The sequence below is a fragment of the Maylandia zebra genome, linkage group LG6 (assembly GCF_041146795.1).
Source record: "Maylandia zebra isolate NMK-2024a linkage group LG6, Mzebra_GT3a, whole genome shotgun sequence".
NCBI classification, from domain to species: Eukaryota; Metazoa; Chordata; class Actinopteri; order Cichliformes; family Cichlidae; genus Maylandia; species Maylandia zebra.
The window spans coordinates 29,413,476-29,438,302 of record NC_135172.1 but is presented as its reverse complement, the minus strand read 5'-3'; the positions used below and the strand labels follow the sequence as shown (position 1 = coordinate 29,438,302).

The 24,827-nt window shown below is 40.7% G+C and overlaps 2 protein-coding genes and 1 long non-coding RNA gene across 3 annotated transcripts; all 3 read right to left on the bottom strand.

Moving 5' to 3' along the window:
- Positions 1-694: 694 nt before the first annotated feature.
- On the bottom strand, positions 695-18,138 carry LOC112434906 (uncharacterized). Its single transcript, XM_076885052.1, has 23 exons — positions 18,062-18,138; positions 17,774-17,882; positions 17,107-17,164; positions 16,780-16,937; positions 16,600-16,693; positions 6,099-6,179; positions 5,845-5,900; positions 5,477-5,546; positions 5,284-5,367; positions 4,740-4,795; positions 4,330-4,420; positions 4,182-4,244; positions 3,972-4,072; positions 3,792-3,848; positions 3,560-3,691; positions 3,344-3,467; positions 3,106-3,257; positions 2,901-3,000; positions 2,684-2,760; positions 2,396-2,504; positions 1,729-1,786; positions 1,405-1,562; positions 695-1,318 (listed from the first exon to the last, which is right to left on the bottom strand). The coding sequence occupies exons 2-23, from the start codon at positions 17,818-17,820 to the stop codon at positions 1,313-1,315; spliced, it is 1,932 nt and encodes a 643-aa protein (XP_076741167.1). The 5' UTR covers positions 17,821-17,882; positions 18,062-18,138; the 3' UTR covers positions 695-1,312.
- LOC143419019 (uncharacterized) lies at positions 6,190-9,258 on the bottom strand. The gene is made up of 3 exons (XR_013098986.1): positions 8,597-9,258; positions 8,320-8,497; positions 6,190-7,322 (listed from the first exon to the last, which is right to left on the bottom strand). It is a non-coding gene; the product is annotated as an uncharacterized LOC143419019 (long non-coding RNA).
- Positions 18,139-18,248: 110 nt separating the features above from the next.
- On the bottom strand, positions 18,249-24,090 carry LOC143419101 (uncharacterized). Its single transcript, XM_076885391.1, has 15 exons — positions 23,957-24,090; positions 23,680-23,857; positions 21,477-22,700; positions 21,223-21,278; positions 20,855-20,924; positions 20,662-20,745; positions 20,118-20,173; positions 19,708-19,798; positions 19,560-19,622; positions 19,350-19,450; positions 19,170-19,226; positions 18,938-19,069; positions 18,722-18,845; positions 18,484-18,635; positions 18,249-18,378 (listed from the first exon to the last, which is right to left on the bottom strand). The coding sequence occupies exons 3-15, from the start codon at positions 21,501-21,503 to the stop codon at positions 18,249-18,251; spliced, it is 1,143 nt and encodes a 380-aa protein (XP_076741506.1). The 5' UTR covers positions 21,504-22,700; positions 23,680-23,857; positions 23,957-24,090.
- Between the last annotated feature and the right edge of the window lie 737 nt (positions 24,091-24,827).

The following is a 24,827-nucleotide window of genomic DNA, read 5'->3' as shown; positions in this document are numbered from 1 at the left end:
GAAAAAACTCCCTCCTGGAGGAAGAAATCTTGGGAGGACCAGGCTCTCTGGGAGGACCCTTCCTCCTAAGGGCAATACTTACTAATATTTGTCCTCCAGTCAGCGATGGTGGACTGGGACGACTGCTTTTCCTTCTCAGCATGATGATGACCTTAACTTCCTTCCGTATCCTGTTTTAGAACTCAGAATGAAGACAAAACTGGTTAACAAGGAAATAGCACATTTAAAAATTTTCTCACTTCAGGATGAGATGCTGTGTCTTCTTACGTTTCTCTTGTAAAACAGCATGTAGGCCGAGTGCTGCTGTTCCTCACAAGCTGCAACTGATCGAGTGAATGTTTGTCTGAAAACTTAAACTGAACTCCAAGCGTACCATTGTTCCAGCTTACCATCTTTACCTGAGTGAATCAGTTTGTTGAACAATCTAAATGATTCAGAAACTTCTGTGACATCAACTTAACTAAGGCTCATTACAAATTTCACAAAACACTGCTGAATACTTTTAATATTTTTTTTATTAGTTATTTTTGTTTTGTTGTTATTTTGATTTTAATAAAACAAAATAACATAAAGAATCAAATAATTTCTTTGTTTTTTTAAATTTAATTTATTTTACAAATAAATTAATAATAATATTAATAATAATAACAACAAATTAGTGCTGTCAGCGTAAACGTCATTAGTTAAAATGACGTTAACGCTGACAGCACTAATTTGTTGTTCCAGAGAGCAAGCCAAACACTGGTCTAGAAAAGGACGATCTCTAGTAGTGCTGCACTACTAGTAGATTTTGTTTTAACCTCCTAGGACCTGGTGTCCACATATGTGGACATAACATTTATGAGACCAAAATACAAAATTTTGCTCTTCAAAAACCTGATATCCACTTATGAGGGAGGACATTACACTGCCCCTGTTCAATCGAACTTTAAAATGAATGTCCTCATATGTGGATCTCATTTTTTTGAGAAACAAAAAAAAGATAGTCCGAATCTGATGTCTTTGTTTTCACATTCATCAGGTCCCAATCAACCCAAATGGCACAGAGAAATTAAAAATGCATGCCATGAAAGAGTTCAGGTCTTAGGATGTTAAAAATGTCCCAGCTGATGAGACCAGTGAATGTGGGGCGACGGTGGCAAGAAAAAACTCCCTCCTGGAGGAAGAAATCTTGGGAGGACCAGGCTCTCTGGGAGGACCCTCCCTCCTGAGGGCAATACTTACCAGTACTTGTCCTCCAGTGTGCGATGGTGGGCTGGGACGAGTGTTGTTTCTTCTCAGCATGATGATGACCTTCCTTCCATTTCCTGTTTCAGAACTGAGAATGAAGACAAAACTGGTTAACAAGGTAACAGGACATTTAAAAATTCTCTCACTTCAGGATGAGATGCTGTGTCTTCTTACGTTTCTCTTGTAAAACAGCATGTAGGCCGAGTGCTGCTGTTCCTCACAAGCTGCCGATCCGGTTGTGTGGAGCACCTGTGCGTCATTATAGGTGAGCCAGCGATCTGATGTAGAGTGCTGACTCTCCTCAGGATGGACAGAACTACAGATGTAGTGTCCTGAAATCACATTAAGACAAATGAATCCAACTTCTGGAAGTCAGCTGATTCAAGCAAACAGTGATTTTGACTTAGTGCGTCTTAGAACATCAAAAGCTTTTGTGTGTGAGTCCTTCACTGAAAAGTAGAAAGTTTTCATTTTCTGTTTGTAACAAGTCTGTTTTACCTGACTCTGTGCCTCCATAATGATTGATGATGCTGACAAGACTATAACAGCCACCACCCTGAGAAGGAACAAATCCAAAGAGTGTTAGTTTCACAAAGTCTCACATCAGAGCCATAATTAAGCTGATTTGCTGAGGCTACGTCCACACTAATGCGTTTTCGTTTGAAAACACATCGTTTTCTCTCCGCTTTGACCTCCCGTCCACACTGAGATGGCGTTTTCCTCAAGGAAAAACACAGCATCTTGAAAACGCTCTCGAAAACGCACACATTTCAAAACGGAGTTGTCCCGTCGCAGTGTGGACACTCGAAAACGCAGACTTTCTAAAACGATGACGCATTTTAGTCATGTGATGCAGTCATGTGAGCAATTAAACAAAGATAGCCGAGTGCATTTTACAGCAGTTGTTTTGATTGCTCTCAACTTTGACAGCCCTAAAAAAGATTAATATCAGTTTGTACATGCTCCGGATAGCTTTTCTTCAAATTCTGTAATCCTCACTCACTTTTGCGCATGCGCAGGACTGGAACGTAAGCGTTTTCGGCCGTTTCAATGCAGACGCACAACTATTTGAAAATGACTGAAAACACTAGTGTGGACACGGAGTTTTCAAATCTATCAGGGCTAGTGTGGACGTAGCCTGAGACGTTCTGCAGTCTGTTTTTACCTGATTGGATGGCACCACCAAGTCCCTCTGCAGCCTGACGGGGTCATCCACCTTCTTAATGTTGTAGGTTTGTGTAAAGCCAAACCTCTTCAGATGCAAGATCAGGACTCTGGCAGAAAAGAAAAAAAAAACACAAACAAGGTAGAAAATAAGAAGAATGAGTGTCAAACACAAACAGAAGATGGGAGAAAACGACTGCTCAAGTATTGTCTCGAAAAACTCTGATATTTGATGCGCCACAGTTTGGAAACCTGGTCAGTCGATCACTTCTGATGTGACCTTACTCACCTTGGCAGTGTATCAAAAGACGACTTCAGTTCTGAGGCCGTCCCTCCACAATCACAGCGAAATTCTATTTCTTGTTCCTGAACAACAGCACAGAGAAAACAGGCTTTATGGTAGAAAGAAATCTCAACATATGCACACACACATACGCACAAACACTAACAAAAAAGGTGTGTTAAGATCGCTGACACTACAACTCTATTGGAATTTGTGATCTTACCTTCAAGTATGTCTCTAACATGTTTATAATAGACCCCTCTGGAACAAGGTCAAGAGACAAGCTGGTGAAGTCCTCGTGCTGTGATGATTGGTGACCACAGCTACACATTTCAGGAGTAACGTAGTTAAAGTAAAGATCAGGTAGGTGGAAAAGAGGTATATGAAAATATTGCAACCAGCTCTGCGTTTCTGAAAGACAGGCTTACCTCTTGCATGTCCTCATGTTTTCCATTTTAAAAATGTGATGCTCTTCTACTGGGCAGGTATAACTTTGGCCCAGGAGAGCTGCGTTCCTCTCCAGGTGAGGTGCGAGCCTTTTGACCTCATTGAGGAACAATGTTAGGAATTCATGAGCGTCCTGAAAGAAAAGCAGAGAGATTTAAAACAGTACATCAAAATCAGAAGGTAAAGCAAAAAAACAAAATGTCCAAATAGCTGACGCACTTTCTGTGCACTGCCGGTGTATTCAGGAGCTTGACTGCTGAATGCCTTCTTAAAAGCTCTTAGGTGGTGATCTTTAAGGCCATAATCTGTTGACTCATGACAGTCCCTGACATCAATGAGCCTTCTGTAGAAAGGAAAGGGTAAACAGACATTTCTGCTGTTAGATCTCTTTGTTCTTCAGGTTTTTGAAGAAAGTAGAAGGTTGACGTAGCGCACCTTAAGAGCTGAGCTTCTGGATCTGTGCTCCACAAAACCTCCTGACGCCTGATGTCTCTTATGAACTCCTCAATGTTGAGGAGGCTCTGCAGGCAGGAGTTCATGTAGCAGGTGTTTCCGATGTTTGGAAACCTGACACACACGCACAACGTTTACAGTATCAGTGTAAAAGAATTCATTTTCTCCACTTTGACAAAGTGAGCTTTGGTCTTTGTGCACCACGTGTACTCACCCGAAGCAGTCTATAGTCCCAGTTTGACTTTCTATTATTTCTCCACCGCATGCTACACTGCTCCAAAAAGGTAAAAACACAAACACAAAATTAGGAAAGATGTCAGGATGCTGAGCAGTGTATGTGCATGGATGCATGAGCTTTGAAGTTGAAACATTTTGGAGGACGTCTTTCTCTTACCTGTTAAACACATGCTCCCATCCACTCTCTTGGTCCAGAAGCTCCATAATCCAAGTGTCCCAACTCAGGTCTGCTGGGATCGTTTCCGTGGTGCTTCTTACCTGATATAAATATATAGGACATAGCTGTGTGCCTCATTGCTCTTAATTGCTCTCATTTAACTGTGATGAGTAAATGCTTGATGACAGTGACTCTTTCCATAAAACATACCTTCCCGGATTTAAAAAGAGTCTTCACAGTGTTGCTCTCTGCCTCTGCATCGCTGTCAGTTTGCTGCAGAGGACGAACAAACATAAGTTTATTAAAAAGTACATTTTAAAGACAATGTGTATTTCATATGTTTTGTGTAAAAGCAAACCGAGGAACAGCAGAAGATGTGTCTCCATTTTCTCTTCTTTTGGCCATTTTCAGGGTTAGCTGGTGTGGCAGCAACAGAAGCATCCGGGATGCTGATGAGGACAAAAGTGTAAATGTTGTGGAAATTTATAAGAAGGAGTACATTTTGCTAATACAGATTGCTAATAAAAGTGAATAACTGTAATGGAATACCAACATGAACAAAATCATGTATTTTATACATTTACACTCTACATTTTCAAACGCTAATCTCTGCATCCATATAAATAATAGACAAGACTAGAAGGAGTAAAAAAGATGTAAATACACAAGGTGGAAGAAAAATGCCAATAAAAGGGAAATAAAAGAGCTCCAACTCAACCACTGCTATAAATATCTCCAGCAGCATTAAAGACTGGCGCATTTCTTTACCTCTGATGAGACGTAGAAGGAATTTCCTTCTCTGCCACGTTTTGTTTGTGTAATTTCTGTTTAGAAACAAGAAAAGCAACATCAGTAATGGCATAAAACAAACATACCAAGTGGGTCTCTCCATGAAAAGTGTCCAGTTAGAGAATTTGGTATTATTTCATATTATTTATCACTTTAGTGAGCTGTCAGCTCATGAAGCAGATATAGGAATATCTTTAAATAAAATAAAAACAATTTATTCATGCCTTAAATTGAGTTTTAAAGTTTGTCCTATGAAATACAAAATCCTTCATTTGGTTCTGATCAAAATTCAGTTTTTACAGAAATCATCCATGAAGCTTCAAAAATGCTTATTCACCATAAAAAATATTTAGAGAAACATCCTGCAAGTCTCTTCGAACTTACCTTTCTGTGAAAAAAAAACGTTTAAACATCTTTGAACTTAATTTGAGGACATGGCTGTGTGCTAAATTGCTCTTAATTCTTCTCATTTAACTGTGATGAGTAAATGCTTGATGACAGTGACTCTTTCCATAAAACATACCTTCCAGAATTTAAAAAGAAACCAGCGACACTTTTTTTGTGTCTTCACAGTGTTGCTCTCTGCCTCTGCATCGCTGTCAGTTTGCTGCAGAGGACGAACAAACATACGTTTATTAAAAAAGTAAAGTCACTTTAAATTAACAAGTGCAATTTAAAGAGAATGTGCATTTCATATGTTTTGTGTAAAAGCAAACCGAGGAACAGCAGAGGTGTCTCCATTTTCTCTTCTTTTGACCATTTTCAGTAACAGGAGCATCCGGGATGCTGATGAGGACAAAAGTGTAAATGTTATTTTTCAAAGTGCAAATTTTTAACAAGGAGTACATGCTGGAGATTGCAGATAAAAATTAATAACTGTAATGGAACAAAATCATGTATTTTGTACATTTACACTCTACATTTTCAAACGCTAATCTCTGAATCAATATAAATTATAGACAAGACTAGAAGTAGTAAAAAAGATGTAAATACAAAACACCAATAAAAGGGAAATAAAAGAGCTCCAACTCAACCACTGCTATAAATATCTCCAGCAGCATTAAAGACTGGCGCATTTCTTTACCTCTGATGAGACGTAGAAGGAATTTCCTTCTCTGCCACGTTTTGTTTGTGTGATTTCTGTTTAGAAACAAGAAAACCAACATCAGTAATGGCATAAAACAAAGTATATGGTATGAAAATACAAAATCCTTCATTTGGATTCAAAATTCAGTTTTTACAGAAATCATCCAAGAAGCTTCCTTAAAAGTTTCAAAAATGCTTGTTTACCATAAGAAAATATTCATAGAAATGTGCTGCGAGTCTCTTCAAACTTACCTTTCTGTGAAAAAGAAGTTTAAACATCTTTGGACTTGATGTGATCGCAGCCAAAATCTCCTCAGCTTTGCAAAAGTTCAACTGAAAACAAGCAGTCAAAGGTTGTATATTTATAAACTTTCAGCATAGAATGTTCATACCCTGAACAGCAAACATCATCATTATGATGTATGGGGCAAATTTGCATATTTTGGAATGTATGCTCATTTGAACTGTATGGTGCTCGTCTCCAAGCAACTGCTACACAAAACAGGTCAAGTCAAGTGGCTTTTATTGTCATTTTAACCACGTGCAGAGGTGCTGTACAGAGTGAAACGAGACAGCGTTCCTCCGAGACCCTGGTGCTATATATGACATATACGGACAAACCCAGGACTACATAAAGTGCAGTGTGCATAAATTGCAAAAATAAACAAGACAAAACAGTGCAAAACGTGACAGAACAGGACGAAACAGACACAAGACAATGGAAATGTGCAAAATGCTGAGTATTGTGCAAAAGTAACTTGGTGTCTGTATGTATGTATATGAGTGTGAGATACTGCAGATAAGTGCTTGGTAGTGACATGTGTGAAGGTGTGCGTGTGCCAGTGCAGTCACTGAGTGTTCAGGGGTCTGACGGCTTGTGGGAAGAAACTTTTCCGTAGTTTGGTAGCGAGGGCCCGGATGTTGTGGGACCTCTTTCCAGAAGGCAGCAGGGTGAAGAGTGTGTTTGAAGGCTGTGTGGGGTCCTCCAGCAAGCGGGTGTTATAAGGAGGGGAGAGGGGCTCCAATGACCTTCTTAGCTGCTCTCACAATCCGTTGTAGGGTACTGCGATCCAATACGCTGCAGTTACCATACCAGACAGTGATGCAGCTACTTAGGATGCTCTCATTAGTCCCACTGTAAAAGGTGGTGAGAATGGATGGTGGGAGATGGGCTTTCCTCAGCTTCTGCATGAAGTAGAGACGCTGCTGGGCCTTCTTGGTTATGGAGCTGGTGTTGAGGGAGCAGGAGTGGTTCTCCGCCAGGTGGACACCAAGAAATCTGGTGCTCTTGACGACCTCCACAGAGGATCCATTCATGTTAAGTGGGCAGTGAGCCCACTGTGCTCTCCTGAAGTCAACGATCTCTTTTGTTTTGTTTTGGTGTGCTGGGGGAGCAGCACAGCAAAGAAGGACTCATCCAGGCTGGAGAAACTGATCAGGAGGGCTAGCTCTGTGGTCGGCATGAAGCTGGACACTCTGGTGACAGTGGCAGAGAAAAGGACATTAAAGAAACTGATGGACATTATGAACAATGCTGGGCATCCTCTGCACATGGCCATTAACAACCAGAAGAGTCTGTTCAGTGACAGGTTGCTTCTCCCAAAGACAAGAACTAACAGACTTAAAAACTCCTTTGTCCCACACGCCATCAGACTGTTTAACTCCTCTCTGGAGGGGAGAGGGAGGGGAAACAGGAGGACAAAGGAGGGGGAACAACTAAGCTGTAGTGCCTCTTCACCTCACTGTGCAATACCTTTTGTGCAATACTTTTGTAAATAGTCAACAGTGCAATAGACTCAATACTTGAAATGTGCAATTCACTTGTATTTTTATCTTTTATTCCTATTTATTCTATTTATCCCCTTCGTATATTTTATTTATATTGTCTCTGTATTTATATATATGTGTGTGTGTGTGTGTGTGTGTGTGTGTGTGTGTGTGTGTGTGTGTGTGTGTGTGTATATATATAATATTCAGTAACTCTGTAACTTCTGTCGGTGCTGTGCTTTTTTGGAAATCGAATTTCCCAGAGGAACCCACCCGAGGGATTAATAAAGTTCTATCTAATCTAATCTAATCTAATCTAATCTAAACATTCAGAGACAGGTTGTTGACTCTACACCTCTACAGATGGCCCGCAGTGCAACCCTTCAGCTTCCTAGTAGATGCACCTATATACAAATTTAAAGACCTAGGAGACTTACTTCTCGTCACAGAGTTGTAGCATTCACAACATTTTCAGAAAACTTGAACTCAATGTCAAAGTCACTGATATTCAAACTGACCCCAGAACTTTAGTAAATGCACCAATGGCATCAATTCAAAATCCTGCCCCTCGTTCTCGACCAAGCTGAGTATACAATTATGAAACAATCATTTCCCATTTTATTTCACTATCTGTAACTAAGACAAATAAACAGTATTTGGGACACAAGTCACTATTAAAGTGGTTAGTGAGACTGTGTCTTCTTACGTTAATCTTGTAAAACAGGATGTAGGCTGAGTGCTGCTGTTCCTCACAAGCTGCAGATCCAGTTGTGTGCAGCACCTGTGCATCATTATAGGTGAGCCAAGGATCTGATGTAGAGTGTGGACTCTCCTCAGGATGGACAGAATTACAGATGCAGCAGCTGTTTCCGATGTATGGAAACCTGACACACAAACAAAAGTTTACAGTATCAGTGTAAAATAATTCATTTTGTCCAGGTTGAGAAGGTGAGCTTTGGTCCTTGTGCACCACGTGTACTCACCTGAAGCCGTCTCTAGTCTGAATTTTATTTTCCATTATTTATCCACCGCCCAAATGTTTCACTACGCTACTGCAAAAAGGTAAAAACACAAACACACAATTAGACGCTGAGCACTAGATGTGCATGTATGCTAGTGATGTGTCGAGTAATGGAGGGGGCGTTTCCGCGATGCACGTATCGAGGCTTGCTTCATTTATGGGAGGAGCTGAAAATGATGACGTCCGAAGCCTCGCTGCCCGGCTGTACCACGTGACTGGTTCATGAAGTGGTTCGAACTTTGCCGCGAGATGTGACAGCGATACAAACCCCTCAGACTTCAATCAAAATGTGGGTGTTTGATGGAGAGCTGCGGTTAGTGAGAGTTGGAGACAGCTGGGAGGCAGTTTGGAGGTTTATGAGAGTGAGGAGAGAAACTCAGGAGAGAATGGAGCCAGCTAAGAAGAGGAGGATGTCCTCCCCTGTGTGGGAACATTTTGATCTTATTCCTCCCAACAAGGTATTTCTACAGAAGATGTATTTTCATAATACTGATGGTGCAATACAATTTATGTTAAGCTGTATTTACTTTTGTACAAGGTGAAGTGTTTGCTATGTGCCAGGGAGCTGGGATATAACAACAACACCTCATCCATGCTTAGGCACTACAGAGCTTTGCATGAGAATAAGGGGAACAGCGATTGTTGAGCAAGACCAGGTGAGCCATCAAATGCCATGATAATAATAGCATGCCGTAATGTTACTAAATGATATAACAATATTATACAACTGTTATAAGTTACGTGTGTGATATTTATATTTGTGCTTTGTTTTTATTGTCTTTCCTCAGGAGAACAATCTCAAATAGATGAAGACCTGGTTAGCATGGTGATTGAGGACTCCCAGCCATTTAGCATTGTGGAGGACAAAGGATTTATAAGATTTGTTAAATCATTAAATCCTAGCTATGTTCTCCCCACTAAAAAGGTCATAAAAGCAGTGAAAATTTAGTTTTTACTGAATAAAATATGGGCAGGACTGACGCCTCAGTGTGTAGCTGTCCATACCTCAACGTTACAAAAGCACAACCACTGTCCACACCCCAACCACACCTCACCTCACAGTAAATGATCATTTCCATTTTAAGCATTTCCAAATAATCATTTTCCATACTGCCAGTATAAATATACACAGTATACTGCATCACTACAATATACATGTTTTACACACTCCTTTTGTTGTTGACATTTACAGGCTGTGTGCAAAAGGCCACACTCTTCAAATTCATGCCAACTAATATTTTTACGTCCAGTAGGTGTCCTACTAGAGCAAATAAAGCTTCAAGAAGCTTTGCGCTGGGGTGAACCAATTGGATGAAAAGCTTCAGTGCTTCATCTGCCCATCACTAATGTATGCATGAGCTTTGAAATTTAAACATTTTGGGGGACGTTATTCTCTTACTTATTAAACACATGCTCCCATCCACTCTCTTGGTCCAGAAGCTCCATAATCCAAGTGTCCCAACTCAGGTCTGATGGCATTTTTTCAGTGGTGTTTTTAACCTCTTGGGAACTTTCACTACATTCCTTACTTGATGCAGAAAGAAGAAACGAGTCCATATCCAACCTTCAGAGCAGAGGCGATTAAGATCGGTATGGGTGTCACAGGTGTACCAGTCCGCCTTTTCTTCCAGGGCGAGAGGGGTTGCCATTCTTGTTCGCAGAACTATTCCTTTTATATTCAAAACTCAGATATGTGATCCAGGTGGGAGGTTCATACTTGTTACAGGTACAGTCAACTCCACCCCTGTAGTCCTCTTGAACATCTATGCCCCTAATTTTGACAACCCTGACTTCTTTAGTAAAATATTCAATCTTGTCTCACAATACAATGACCATAATATCATTATCGGTGGTGATTTTAATTGTTATTTCGATCCATTGTTGGATAGGTCTTCTGCGTCCCTGGCCCCAACCTTGAGAGCTGTTTCTGTACTCAATACTCTTACTAAATCTTTGGACTTGGTTGACATTTGGAGGCACCAGCATCCGTTAGAAAAGCAATACTCTTTCTTCTCCCCTGTCCATGGCAGCTTCAGTAGAATTGACTATTTTCTTATTGATTCCAGGCTTATTTCGAAAGTGGTTAGTTCCACTTATCACAGTATTTTAGTTTCGGACCACGCACCTCTCTCAACGGTAATTGACTTCAACCTATATACCCCCCAATACAATTGGAAATTTAACCCCTCTTTATATCTAAATGACTCTTTTACGGTTTACCTATCTACTAAAATCGCAGAATTTTTACAATTTAATGATAATGGTGTAGTTTCAGACTCTGTTTTGTGGGAGTCCTTTAAAGTCGTTATTAGAGGCCATATTATTGCTTATCAAGCTTCTCAGAAGAGGGACAAACTCAGGCTGCGTACTAATATTGAGGCAGAGCTGTCTGTGTTGGAGGAGAAGTATCGCGATACCGGGGCTGCTGACACACTTAATACCATTCTCAAATTGAAATATGACTACAACCACATGTTGGGGGAGCAGGTCATGAATTGTATTCGTCGATTAAAACAGAAGCATTTTGAGCTTGGTGAAAAGGCTGACAAGGTGCTTTCCAGACAGCTGAAGGGCATTCAAGCTGAAAGGGCGATACACAGAATTCTCTCTGCAACTGGCCAGTTGCTGTCCGATCACAAGCAGATAAATGACAGATTTCGCAGTTTTTATTGTCAGTTATACACATCTAGTACTACGGCCACAGTTGCTGAAATCACTAATTTTCTTAATGCTTTAGACATCCCGACTCTTCCTGAGGCTGCACGGGGCTTACTCGATGCAGACTTTACGCTGGAGGAAATTAGAAATGCAATCTGCTCCTTTCCTAATGGAAAAGCATGTGGTCCGGACGGTTTCGGGATAGAGCTTTATAAGACACATATTGACGTTATCGCTCCCCTGCTACTTCGGATGGTAAATTGCGCAGTGTTAAACGGCTCATTCCCTCATTCTTTCTACGATGCCCATATATGTCTCCTCCTGAAAAAAGACAGAGACGAAACTAATGTTTCTTCCTATCGTCCCCTAAGTCTTCTCAACTCAGACCAAAAGATAATTGCTAAAGTCCTAACCAGCCGGTTAAATAAGCACATAGGCTCTATAATTCATCCTGACCAATCGGGTTTTATCCCCAATAGATTCTCTTTTTCTAATACTAGATGTCTCTTAAATGCGATGTACTCAACGACACTGCCCAATTCTGCGGTGATTTCACTCGATGCCCAGCAGGCTTTCGACCAAGTGGAATGGAGTTATTTGTTTGCTACTCTTGAAAAATTTGGTTTTGGGTCGAATTTTTTGAATATGATTAAGTTGCTTTACGCTTGCCCTCGTTCCTCGGTCCTTACCAACCATGAGAGGTCGCTCCCGTTCCTCTTACACCGTGGGACAAGGCAGGGTTGTTGCCTCTCTCCAATGCTTTTTGCTTTAGCTCTTGAGCCGTTGGCCATTGCCATCAGAGCCAATTCCCATATCTCTGGTATAAATTGTGGCACGTCAGAGTACACCATCGGTCTGTATGCAGATGATATCATATTGGCTCTTTCAGATTTAAAGATCTCCCTTCCTCCACTTCTTAAGCTGATTGACAGCTTTGGCCACCTATCAGGGTTCACCATAAATTGGAAGAAGTCTGTTCTTATGCCGCTGTCGTCTGGTCTGGGCCCTGATTTCCTGTCTAGTTTGCCCTTTAAGGTCTCCCAGGATTACTTTTCATACCTGGGTATTAACATCCCTAGGAACTCAAAACTCCTCTTCAGGCTTAATTATTCGGTTCTAACTGATGAGCTCAAGTGTATGATAGATAGGTGGAAACTTCTCCCACTTTCAATGATTGGCCGTATCAATATAATCAAAATGGTTGTGCTCCCTAAATTCATGTACCTATTCCAGAACGTTCCTATTTTTCTCAGGTCTTCCTTTTTCAAAGCGTTGGATGCCATTATCATGCCTTTCGTTTGGGCCTACAAGCCCCCCCGCATCTCGAAGTCTCACTTGCAAAAGCCCTCGGACGAGGGTGGTCTGGGCCTTCCAGTTTTCAGACATTATTACTGGGCCTGTAATGCCAGAGCCTGGGTCTTCTGGAATCTGCCTATAGTTGGTGATGCTGTGGGATGCAGGTCCAGCCCTAAATGGCTCGAATTGGAGCTTAGCACTGCTATCGAGCACACTGGAGCATCCTTGCCAGCTATCTTATTTTCAAAATCGGTTATTAAAAGTGCATGTGATGACTTTATTCTTTGCAACTCCGTAAAAATATTGAATCAAATTAAGAGAATCTTGAACCTCCCGGTAGTGTCAACTTTTGCCCCGATCTGCCACAATCCTAGCTTTACGCCTAGTACAATGGATGCTGCTTTCAAACAATGGCCTGTCAAAGGGTTAATTGCTATAAAGGATCTTTATATTGACAATCATTTTGCCTCTTTTGCTCAGCTTCAGACAAAGTACAATCTCCCTACAAGTCATTTTTTTCGGTACTTACAAATTAGGAATTATGTCAAGCAAGCATTCTCAAATTTAGATACCATCCCCATACAGCATGTCTTTTACAATATGATGAACGAACCTCCCACCTCAAAACACTTAATTTCTCGGCTTGTCAACCTTTTTTCTTCGGCAGCCCCCTCTTGCCATATTAAAGAGGCTTGGACAAGGGACACTGGTTTGGTTATCTCTGACGATCTATGGGCTGAAGTGTTAAGTCGGATAAAACTATGCTCTGTTAACGCCCGGCTTCAGTTAATTCAATTTAAGGTTGTCCATAGACTGCACTATTCCAAAACCAAATTGAACAAGATTTTTCCTAACGTTTCCCCCAAATGTGATAAATGTAAACTTGTGGACGGTACTCTTGGGCATCTTTTTTGGTCCTGTTCTACGCTTACAGCCTTTTGGACTAGTATTTTTAGTTTCTATAGCACTGTTTATGATAGGCAACTGTATCCTGACTGTCTTATGGTGATCCTGGGCTGCTCCGGCGACTCCTTGGCACTTCCCTTTGCTGTTCAACAGGCCCTCATGTTTGGTATGGTGATTGCCAAACGTTTGATTCTGGGGGAGTGGAAATCTGCCTCCCCTCCCTGCTTCAAGAGGTGGCTCGAGGAGATGGTCTCCTGTCTATACCTGGAAGAAATTCGGTTCTCTACGTCTGATTCCATGGAGAAGTTCAGGAAGATATGGGGGCCCTTTATAGACCACATTAAGAAGGACAGTCCACGCCCTGGGTCCTGACCACATTGTTTTAACTGCTTTCATTCTGAGCTGTTGCCCATAACTGTTTTTGCATGATTGTTATCAGCTCCTCCTAGCGATCTTTGGATTTGATCTTGTGGATTGGACTCACTAGATTGTGAGTTGTTTGACATGTATACCAGTTGCTTTGTTTGCTTCTCTGCTGTTTTTAATAAGTGCTGGCCTTGTACCCTGTTGTGTGGTTTGTTGCTCTGTTTTTTTTGTTTGTTTGTTTGTTTTTTTTGGTTGTTATTGTCTTTATTGTCTGTGTTCTTCTGTCCCGCTGTTTGTGAATGTGTAAAAAAATTTTGAAACTTGCATAAATAAATACATTAAAAAAAAAGAAAAAAAAAGAAAGAAGAAACGAGTCAGGGATGCATAGCAAGCACAACAAGACACCAGCAGCCCAGACCTTTCACCAACTGAAGACATTTGCAGCACCATAAAACATGACAGAGAAGAGCTGGGACTATGTGAAAGGGTGAAGTGCTGCAGTAAAGTTGCAATGGTCCTATCTTTTATACAGTCTATAGTTCACTCTATTCGATTACCCTTTTCTCATGTTTTTGTTAGTTAGGGAGATAAGACATTGTTATTTGGTTTTATTCTTTTCATAAATAAGTTTTGTACATCCTTTAGATACGGTCCCTTTTGTTTGTTGTTTTGGGGTCCACCCCGAAGCTGTAGTTCGCTCCTTTCCTTTGTTAGAATTCAATCACTGTGAAAAAAAATCACCATCAAAATTGTACTGGTTGTGTGATGTGCTGCTTGGGGTCAGACAGGGGTGGATCACCCTTATATTATGGTCTGGCCACCCTTAGACAGGCCATAACACTAACTAAAATGAAAATTAAAACTAGACTTATAACTGGCTGGCTGGTGTCCTTACCAGTGTCCTTGGGTCTGAACTGTGGGCTCCTCTTTCCAGGTGTTCGTACTGCCTGAGTGGCACCAAGGTGTGCTGTCTTGCCTCTTTTGGCTTTTCTGCATGTTTCTGGCTCAACATGCAAGTATCCACTTCTTGACGTTCGCTGTTGGTTGCAGCCACTTGAGGTTTTTGGGCTCATTTGGGTTCTCAACACTGGGCGACTTTGATGGGAGTGAAAGCATCCTCACAACATAAATCACCACACTACCTGCTTTTGTTTCAGGTTTTTTCTTTATCCTTGTTAACATGTTTGGGTACTGGGTTTATCTGTAATGCATTTTGTGCTCCAAAAGCTGTTATTTTGTGCAGCTGTGCTCCAAAAGCTGTAAGCATGACCTTTCTTATCATTAGATTGTGCCACACCAGCACCTGAGAGAAAAGCTTTGAGTTTGATTTTGTGTTTGTGTTTTGCAGGCACTCAGGAGAATAAGTCATGATGTTTCTTGTGTTTGTCATGTTAGTATCTCAGTGCTTGTCAATCACCAGTCAACAGTGTCACCACTGTGAACAACATCCTGCGACTGTTTGAGCCAAAACCTTCGAGAAGTCCCTGCAGCTGCTTCAAAACTCATCACTGAGCTCGATCTCTCTTTTAACACGCTGGAGACAACAATGAAAGATGACTTTCTTTCATATGCTGCTTTGAGGGCTTTGCTGATGAAGTTCAGCCAAAACAGGAAACATGCAGCAGGAGACAGTAACTTGTTAAAATGTTATAAAAGGTACAATTAAAGATTTTCACCCTACAGGGTTGTCAATGATCCAAGGATAAATGTCTAATTTGGTCAAAAGTTTATAAGCCATTTCTGGAGAGACTGCAGTGGAAATGTTGTCACTTTTGGACTTTGCTACCTGCAGCTAAACATTTGCAGCTAAATCATTTATTTAAAAGCAGAAGCTGCAACTGATCGAGTGAATGTTTGTCTGAAAACTTAAACTGAACTCCAAGCGTACCATTGCTCCAGCTTACCATCTTTACCTGAGTGAATCAGTTTGTTGAACAATCTAAATGATTCAGAAACTTCTGTGACATCAACTTAACTAAGGCTCATTACAAATTTCACAAAACACTGCTGAATACTTTTAATATTTTTTTTATTAGTTATTTTTGTTTTGTTGTTATTTTGATTTTAATAAAACAAAATAACATAAAGAATCAAATTGTTTCTTTGTTTTTTTAAATTTAATTTATTTTACAAATAAATTAATAATAATATTAATAATAATAACAACAAATTAGTGCTGTCAGCGTAAACGTCATTAGTTAAAATGACGTTAACGCTGACAGCACTAATTTGTTGTTCCAGAGAGCAAGCCAAACACTGGTCTAGAAAAGGACGATCTCTAGTAGTGCTGCACTACTAGTAGATTTTGTTTTAACCTCCTAGGACCTGGTGTCCACATATGTGGACATAACATTTATGAGACCAAAATACAAAATTTTGCTCTTCAAAAACCTGATATCCACTTATGAGGGAGGACATTACACTGCCCCTGTTCAATCGAACTTTAAAATGAATGTCCTCATATGTGGATCTCATTTTTTTGAGAAACAAAAAAAAGATAGTCCGAATCTGATGTCTTTGTTTTCACATTCATCGGATCCCAATCAACCCAATTGGCACAGAGAAATTAAAAATGCATGCCATGAAAGAGTTCAGGTCTTAGGATGTTAAAAATGTCCCTGCTGATGAGACCAGTGAATGTGGGGCGACGGTGGCAAGAAAAAACTCCCTCCTGGAGGAAGAAATCTTGGGAGGACCAGGCTCTCTGGGAGGACCCTTCCTCCTGAGGGCAATACTTACCAGTACTTGTCCTCCAGTGTGCGATGGTGGGCTGGGACGAGTGTTGTTTCTTCTCAGCATGATGATGACCTTCCTTCCATTTCCTGTTTCAGAACTGAGAATGAAGACAAAACTGGTTAACAAGGTAACAGGACATTTAAAAATTCTCTCACTTCAGGATGAGATGCTGTGTCTTCTTACGTTTCTCTTGTAAAACAGCATGTAGGCCGAGTGCTGCTGTTCCTCACAAGCTGCCGATCCGGTTGTGTGGAGCACCTGTGCGTCATTATAGGTGAGCCAGCGATCTGATGTAGAGTGCTGACTCTCCTCAGGATGGACAGAACTACAGATGTAGTGTCCTGAAATCACATTAAGACAAATGAATCCAACTTCTGGAAGTCAACTGATTCAAGCAAACAGTGATTTTGACTTAGTGCTTCTTAGAACATCAAAAGCTTTTGTGTGTGAGTCCTTCACTGAAAAGTAGAAAGTTTTCATTTTCTGTTTGTAACAAGTCTGTTGTTTTACCTGATTCTGTGCCTCCATAATGACTGATGATGCTGACAAGACTATAACAGCCACCACCCTGAGAAGGAACAAATCCAAAGAGTGTTAGTTTCATAAAGTCTCACATCAGAGCCATAATTAAGCTGATTTGCTGAGGCTACGTCCACACTAATGCGTTTTCGTTTGAAAACACATCGTTTTCTCTCCGCTTTGACCTCCCGTCCACACTGAGACGGCGTTTTCCTCAAGGAAAAACACAGCATCTTGAAAACGCTCTCGAAAACGCACACATTTCAAAACGGAGTTGTCCCGTCGCAGTGTGGACACTCGAAAACGCAGACTTTCTAAAACGATGATGCATTTTAGTCATGTGATGCAGTCATGTGAGCAATTAAACAAAGATAGCCGAGTGCATTTTACAGCAGTTGTTTTGATTGCTCTCAACTTTGACAGCCCTAAAAAAGATTAATATCAGTTTGTACATGCTCCGGATAGCTTTTCTTCAAATTCTGTAATCCTCACTCACTTTTGCGCATGCGCAGGACTGGAACGTAAGCGTTTTCGGCCGTTTCAATGCAGACGCACAACTATTTGAAAATGACTGAAAACGCTAGTGTGGACACGGAGTTTTCAAATCTATCAGGGCTAGTGTGGACGTAGCCTGAGACGTTCCGCAGTCTGTTTTTACCTGATTGGATGGCACCACCAAGTCCCTCTGCAGCCTGACGGGGTCATCCACCTTCTTAATGTTGTAGGTTTGTGTAAAGCCAAACCTCTTCAGATGCAAGATCAGGACTCTGGCAGAAAAGAAAAAAAAAACACAAACAAGGTAGAAAATAAGAAGAATGAGTGTCAAACACAAACAGAAGATGGGAGAAAACGACTGCTCAAGTATTGTCTCGAAAAACTCTGATATTTGATGCGCCACAGTTTGGAAACCTGGTCAGTCGATCACTTCTGATGTGACCTTACTCACCTTGGCAGTGTATCAAAAGACGACTTCAGTTCTGAGGCCGTCCCTCCACAATCACAGCGAAATTCTATTTCTTGTTCCTGAACAACAGCACAGAGAAAACAGGCTTTATGGTAGAAAGAAATCTCAACATATGCACACACACATACGCACAAACACTAACAAAAAAGGTGTGTTAAGATCGCTGACACTACAACTCTATTGGAATTTGTGATCTTACCTTCAAGTATGTCTCTAACATGTTTATAATAGACCCCTCTGGAACAAGGTCAAGAGACAAGCTGGTGAAGTCCTCGTGCTGTGATGATTGGTGACCACAGCTACACATTTCAGGAGTAACGTAGTTAAAGTAAAGATCAGGTAGGTGGAAAAGAGGTATATGAAAATATTGCAACCAGCTCTGCGTTTCTGAAAGACAGGCTTACCTCTTGCATGTCCTCATGTTTTCCATTTTAAAAATGTGATGCTCTTCTACTGGGCAGGTATAACTTTGGCCCAGGAGAGCTGCGTTCCTCTCCAGGTGAGGTGCGAGCCTTTTGACCTCATTGAGGAACAATGTTAGGAATTCATGAGCGTCCTGAAAGAAAAGCAGAGAGATTTAAAACAGTACATCAAAATCAGAAGGTAAAGCAAAAAAACAAAATGTCCAAATAGCTGACGCACTTTCTGTGCACTGCCGGTGTATTCAGGAGCTTGACTGCTGAATGCCTTCTTAAAAGCTCTTAGGTGGTGATCTTTAAGGCCATAATCTGTTGACTCATGACAGTCCCTGACATCAATGAGCCTTCTGTAGAAAGGAAAGGGTAAACAGACATTTCTGCTGTTAGATCTCTTTGTTCTTCAGGTTTTTGAAGAAAGTAGAAGGTTGACGTAGCGCACCTTAAGAGCTGAGCTTCTGGATCTGTGCTCCACAAAACCTCCTGACGCCTGATGTCTCTTATGAACTCCTCAATGTTGAGGAGGCTCTGCAGGCAGGAGTTCATGTAGCAGGTGTTTCCGATGTTTGGAAACCTGACACACACGCACAACGTTTACAGTATCAGTGTAAAAGAATTCATTTTCTCCACTTTGACAAAGTGAGCTTTGGTCTTTGTGCACCACGTGTACTCACCCGAAGCAGTCTATAGTCCCAGTTTGACTTTCTATTATTTCTCCACCGCATGCTACACTGCTCCAAAAAGGTAAAAACACAAACACAAAATTAGGAAAGATGTCAGGATGCTGAGCAGTGTATGTGCATGGATGCATGAGCTTTGAAGTTGAAACATTTTGGAGGACGTCTTTCTCTTACCTGTTAAACACATGCTCCCATCCACTCTCTTGGTCCAGAAGCTCCATAATCCAAGTGTCCCAACTCAGGTCTGCTGGGATCGTTTCCGTGGTGCTTCTTACCTGATATAAATATATAGGACATAGCTGTGTGCCTCATTGCTCTTAATTGCTCTCATTTAACTGTGATGAGTAAATGCTTGATGACAGTGACTCTTTCCATAAAACATACCTTCCCGGATTTAAAAAGAGTCTTCACAGTGTTGCTCTCTGCCTCTGCATCGCTGTCAGTTTGCTGCAGAGGACGAACAAACATAAGTTTATTAAAAAGTACATTTTAAAGACAATGTGTATTTCATATGTTTTGTGTAAAAGCAAACCGAGGAACAGCAGAAGATGTGTCTCCATTTTCTCTTCTTTTGGCCATTTTCAGGGTTAGCTGGTGTGGCAGCAACAGAAGCATCCGGGATGCTGATGAGGACAAAAGTGTAAATGTTGTGGAAATTTATAAGAAGGAGTACATTTTGCTAATACAGATTGCTAATAAAAGTGAATAACTGTAATGGAATACCAACATGAACAAAATCATGTATTTTATACATTTACACTCTACATTTTCAAACGCTAATCTCTGCATCCATATAAATAATAGACAAGACTAGAAGGAGTAAAAAAGATGTAAATACACAAGGTGGAAGAAAAATGCCAATAAAAGGGAAATAAAAGAGCTCCAACTCAACCACTGCTATAAATATCTCCAGCAGCATTAAAGACTGGCGCATTTCTTTACCTCTGATGAGACGTAGAAGGAATTTCCTTCTCTGCCACGTTTTGTTTGTGTAATTTCTGTTTAGAAACAAGAAAAGCAACATCAGTAATGGCATAAAACAAACATACCAAGTGGGTCTCTCCATGAAAAGTGTCCAGTTAGAGAATTTGGTATTATTTCATATTATTTATCACTTTAGTGAGCTGTCAGCTCATGAAGCAGATATAGGAATATCTTTAAATAAAATAAAAACAATTTATTCATGCCTTAAATTGAGTTTTAAAGTTTGTCCTATGAAATACAAAATCCTTCATTTGGTTCTGATCAAAATTCAGTTTTTACAGAAATCATCCATGAAGCTTCAAAAATGCTTATTCACCATAAAAAATATTTAGAGAAACATCCTGCAAGTCTCTTCGAACTTACCTTTCTGTGAAAAAAAAACGTTTAAACATCTTTGAACTTAATTTGAGGACATGGCTGTGTGCTAAATTGCTCTTAATTCTTCTCATTTAACTGTGATGAGTAAATGCTTGATGACAGTGACTCTTTCCATAAAACATACCTTCCAGAATTTAAAAAGAAACCAGCGACACTTTTTTTGTGTCTTCACAGTGTTGCTCTCTGCCTCTGCATCGCTGTCAGTTTGCTGCAGAGGACGAACAAACATACGTTTATTAAAAAAGTAAAGTCACTTTAAATTAACAAGTGCAATTTAAAGAGAATGTGCATTTCATATGTTTTGTGTAAAAGCAAACCGAGGAACAGCAGAGGTGTCTCCATTTTCTCTTCTTTTGACCATTTTCAGTAACAGGAGCATCCGGGATGCTGATGAGGACAAAAGTGTAAATGTTATTTTTCAAAGTGCAAATTTTTAACAAGGAGTACATGCTGGAGATTGCAGATAAAAATTAATAACTGTAATGGAACAAAATCATGTATTTTGTACATTTACACTCTACATTTTCAAACGCTAATCTCTGAATCAATATAAATTATAGACAAGACTAGAAGTAGTAAAAAAGATGTAAATACAAAACACCAATAAAAGGGAAATAAAAGAGCTCCAACTCAACCACTGCTATAAATATCTCCAGCAGCATTAAAGACTGGCGCATTTCTTTACCTCTGATGAGACGTAGAAGGAATTTCCTTCTCTGCCACGTTTTGTTTGTGTGATTTCTGTTTAGAAACAAGAAAACCAACATCAGTAATGGCATAAAACAAAGTATATGGTATGAAAATACAAAATCCTTCATTTGGATTCAAAATTCAGTTTTTACAGAAATCATCCAAGAAGCTTCCTTAAAAGTTTCAAAAATGCTTGTTTACCATAAGAAAATATTCATAGAAATGTGCTGCGAGTCTCTTCAAACTTACCTTTCTGTGAAAAAGAAGTTTAAACATCTTTGGACTTGATGTGATCGCAGCCAAAATCTCCTCAGCTTTGCAAAAGTTCAACTGAAAACAAGCAGTCAAAGGTTGTATATTTATAAACTTTCAGCATAGAATGTTCATACCCTGAACAGCAAACATCATCATTATGATGTATGGGGCAAATTTGCATATTTTGGAATGTATGCTCATTTGAACTGTATGGTGCTCGTCTCCAAGCAACTGCTACACAAAACAGGTCAAGTCAAGTGGCTTTTATTGTCATTTTAACCACGTGCAGAGGTGCTGTACAGAGTGAAACGAGACAGCGTTCCTCCGAGACCCTGGTGCTATATATGACATATACGGACAAACCCAGGACTACATAAAGTGCAGTGTGCATAAATTGCAAAAATAAACAAGACAAAACAGTGCAAAACGTGACAGAACAGGACGAAACAGACACAAGACAATGGAAATGTGCAAAATGCTGAGTATTGTGCAAAAGTAACTTGGTGTCTGTATGTATGTATATGAGTGTGAGATACTGCAGATAAGTGCTTGGTAGTGACATGTGTGAAGGTGTGCGTGTGCCAGTGCAGTCACTGAGTGTTCAGGGGTCTGACGGCTTGTGGGAAGAAACTTTTCCGTAGTTTGGTAGCGAGGGCCCGGATGTTGTGGGACCTCTTTCCAGAAGGCAGCAGGGTGAAGAGTGTGTTTGAAGGCTGTGTGGGGTCCTCCAGCAAGCGGGTGTTATAAGGAGGGGAGAGGGGCTCCAATGACCTTCTTAGCTGCTCTCACAATCCGTTGTAGGGTACTGCGATCCAATACGCTGCAGTTACCATACCAGACAGTGATGCAGCTACTTAGGATGCTCTCATTAGTCCCACTGTAAAAGGTGGTGAGAATGGATGGTGGGAGATGGGCTTTCCTCAGCTTCTGCATGAAGTAGAGACGCTGCTGGGCCTTCTTGGTTATGGAGCTGGTGTTGAGGGAGCAGGAGTGGTTCTCCGCCAGGTGGACACCAAGAAATCTGGTGCTCTTGACGACCTCCACAGAGGATCCATTCATGTTAAGTGGGCAGTGAGCCCACTGTGCTCTCCTGAAGTCAACGATCTCTTTTGTTTTGTTTTGGTGTGCTGGGGGAGCAGCACAGCAAAGAAGGACTCATCCAGGCTGGAGAAACTGATCAGGAGGGCTAGCTCTGTGGTCGGCATGAAGCTGGACACTCTGGTGACAGTGGCAGAGAAAAGGACATTAAAGAAACTGATGGACATTATGAACAATGCTGGGCATCCTCTGCACATGGCCATTAACAACCAGAAGAGTCTGTTCAGTGACAGGTTGCTTCTCCCAAAGACAAGAACTAACAGACTTAAAAACTCCTTTGTCCCACACGCCATCAGACTGTTTAACTCCTCTCTGGAGGGGAGAGGGAGGGGAAACAGGAGGACAAAGGAGGGGGAACAACTAAGCTGTAGTGCCTCTTCACCTCACTGTGCAATACCTTTTGTGCAATACTTTTGTAAATAGTCAACAGTGCAATAGACTCAATACTTGAAATGTGCAATTCACTTGTATTTTTATCTTTTATTCCTATTTATTCTATTTATCCCCTTCGTATATTTTATTTATATTGTCTCTGTATTTATATATATGTGTGTGTGTGTGTGTGTGTGTGTGTGTGTGTGTGTGTATATATATAATATTCAGTAACTCTGTAACTTCTGTCGGTGCTGTGCTTTTTTGGAAATCGAATTTCCCAGAGGAACCCACCCGAGGGATTAATAAAGTTCTATCTAATCTAATCTAATCTAATCTAATCTAAACATTCAGAGACAGGTTGTTGACTCTACACCTCTACAGATGGCCCGCAGTGCAACCCTTCAGCTTCCTAGTAGATGCACCTATATACAAATTTAAAGACCTAGGAGACTTACTTCTCGTCACAGAGTTGTAGCATTCACAACATTTTCAGAAAACTTGAACTCAATGTCAAAGTCACTGATATTCAAACTGACCCCAGAACTTTAGTAAATGCACCAATGGCATCAATTCAAAATCCTGCCCCTCGTTCTCGACCAAGCTGAGTATACAATTATGAAACAATCATTTCCCATTTTATTTCACTATCTGTAACTAAGACAAATAAACAGTATTTGGGACACAAGTCACTATTAAAGTGGTTAGTGAGACTGTGTCTTCTTACGTTAATCTTGTAAAACAGGATGTAGGCTGAGTGCTGCTGTTCCTCACAAGCTGCAGATCCAGTTGTGTGCAGCACCTGTGCATCATTATAGGTGAGCCAAGGATCTGATGTAGAGTGTGGACTCTCCTCAGGATGGACAGAATTACAGATGCAGCAGCTGTTTCCGATGTATGGAAACCTGACACACAAACAAAAGTTTACAGTATCAGTGTAAAATAATTCATTTTGTCCAGGTTGAGAAGGTGAGCTTTGGTCCTTGTGCACCACGTGTACTCACCTGAAGCCGTCTCTAGTCTGAATTTTATTTTCCATTATTTATCCACCGCCCAAATGTTTCACTACGCTACTGCAAAAAGGTAAAAACACAAACACAAAATTAGACGCTGAGCACTAGATGTGCATGTATGCTAGTGATGTGTCGAGTAATGGAGGGGGCGTTTCCGCGATGCACGTATCGAGGCTTGCTTCATTTATGGGAGGAGCTGAAAATGATGACGTCCGAAGCCTCGCTGCCCGGCTGTACCACGTGACTGGTTCATGAAGTGGTTCGAACTTTGCCGCGAGATGTGACAGCGATACAAACCCCTCAGACTTCAATCAAAATGTGGGTGTTTGATGGAGAGCTGCGGTTAGTGAGAGTTGGAGACAGCTGGGAGGCAGTTTGGAGGTTTATGAGAGTGAGGAGAGAAACTCAGGAGAGAATGGAGCCAGCTAAGAAGAGGAGGATGTCCTCCCCTGTGTGGGAACATTTTGATCTTATTCCTCCCAACAAGGTATTTCTACAGAAGATGTATTTTCATAATACTGATGGTGCAATACAATTTATGTTAAGCTGTATTTACTTTTGTACAAGGTGAAGTGTTTGCTATGTGCCAGGGAGCTGGGATATAACAACAACACCTCATCCATGCTTAGGCACTACAGAGCTTTGCATGAGAATAAGGGGAACAGCGATTGTTGAGCAAGACCAGGTGAGCCATCAAATGCCATGATAATAATAGCATGCCGTAATGTTACTAAATGATATAACAATATTATACAACTGTTATAAGTTACGTGTGTGATATTTATATTTGTGCTTTGTTTTTATTGTCTTTCCTCAGGAGAACAATCTCAAATAGATGAAAACCTGGTTAGCATGGTGATTG

Coding starts and splice junctions, on each gene's coding strand:
- LOC112434906 (XM_076885052.1), bottom strand. CDS start 17,820: ATGACCCCGTCAGGCTGCAGAGGGACTTGGTGGTGCCATCCAATCAG. Junction 5,368..5,476: donor GACACCTCTGCTGTTCCTCG/GTTTGCTTTTAC, acceptor CGTCCTCTGCAG/CAAACTGACAGCGATGCAGA. Junction 3,258..3,343: donor ACACCGGCAGTGCACAGAAA/GTGCGTCAGCTA, acceptor CTTTTCTTTCAG/GACGCTCATGAATTCCTAAC.
- LOC143419101 (XM_076885391.1), bottom strand. CDS start 21,503: ATGTTTAAACTTCTTTTTCACAGAAAG. Junction 21,279..21,476: donor AACTTCTTTTTCACAGAAAG/GTAAGTTTGAAG, acceptor GTTTCTAAACAG/AAATCACACAAACAAAACGT. Junction 18,379..18,483: donor AACATGAGGACATGCAAGAG/GTAAGCCTGTCT, acceptor TGAAATGTGTAG/CTGTGGTCACCAATCATCAC.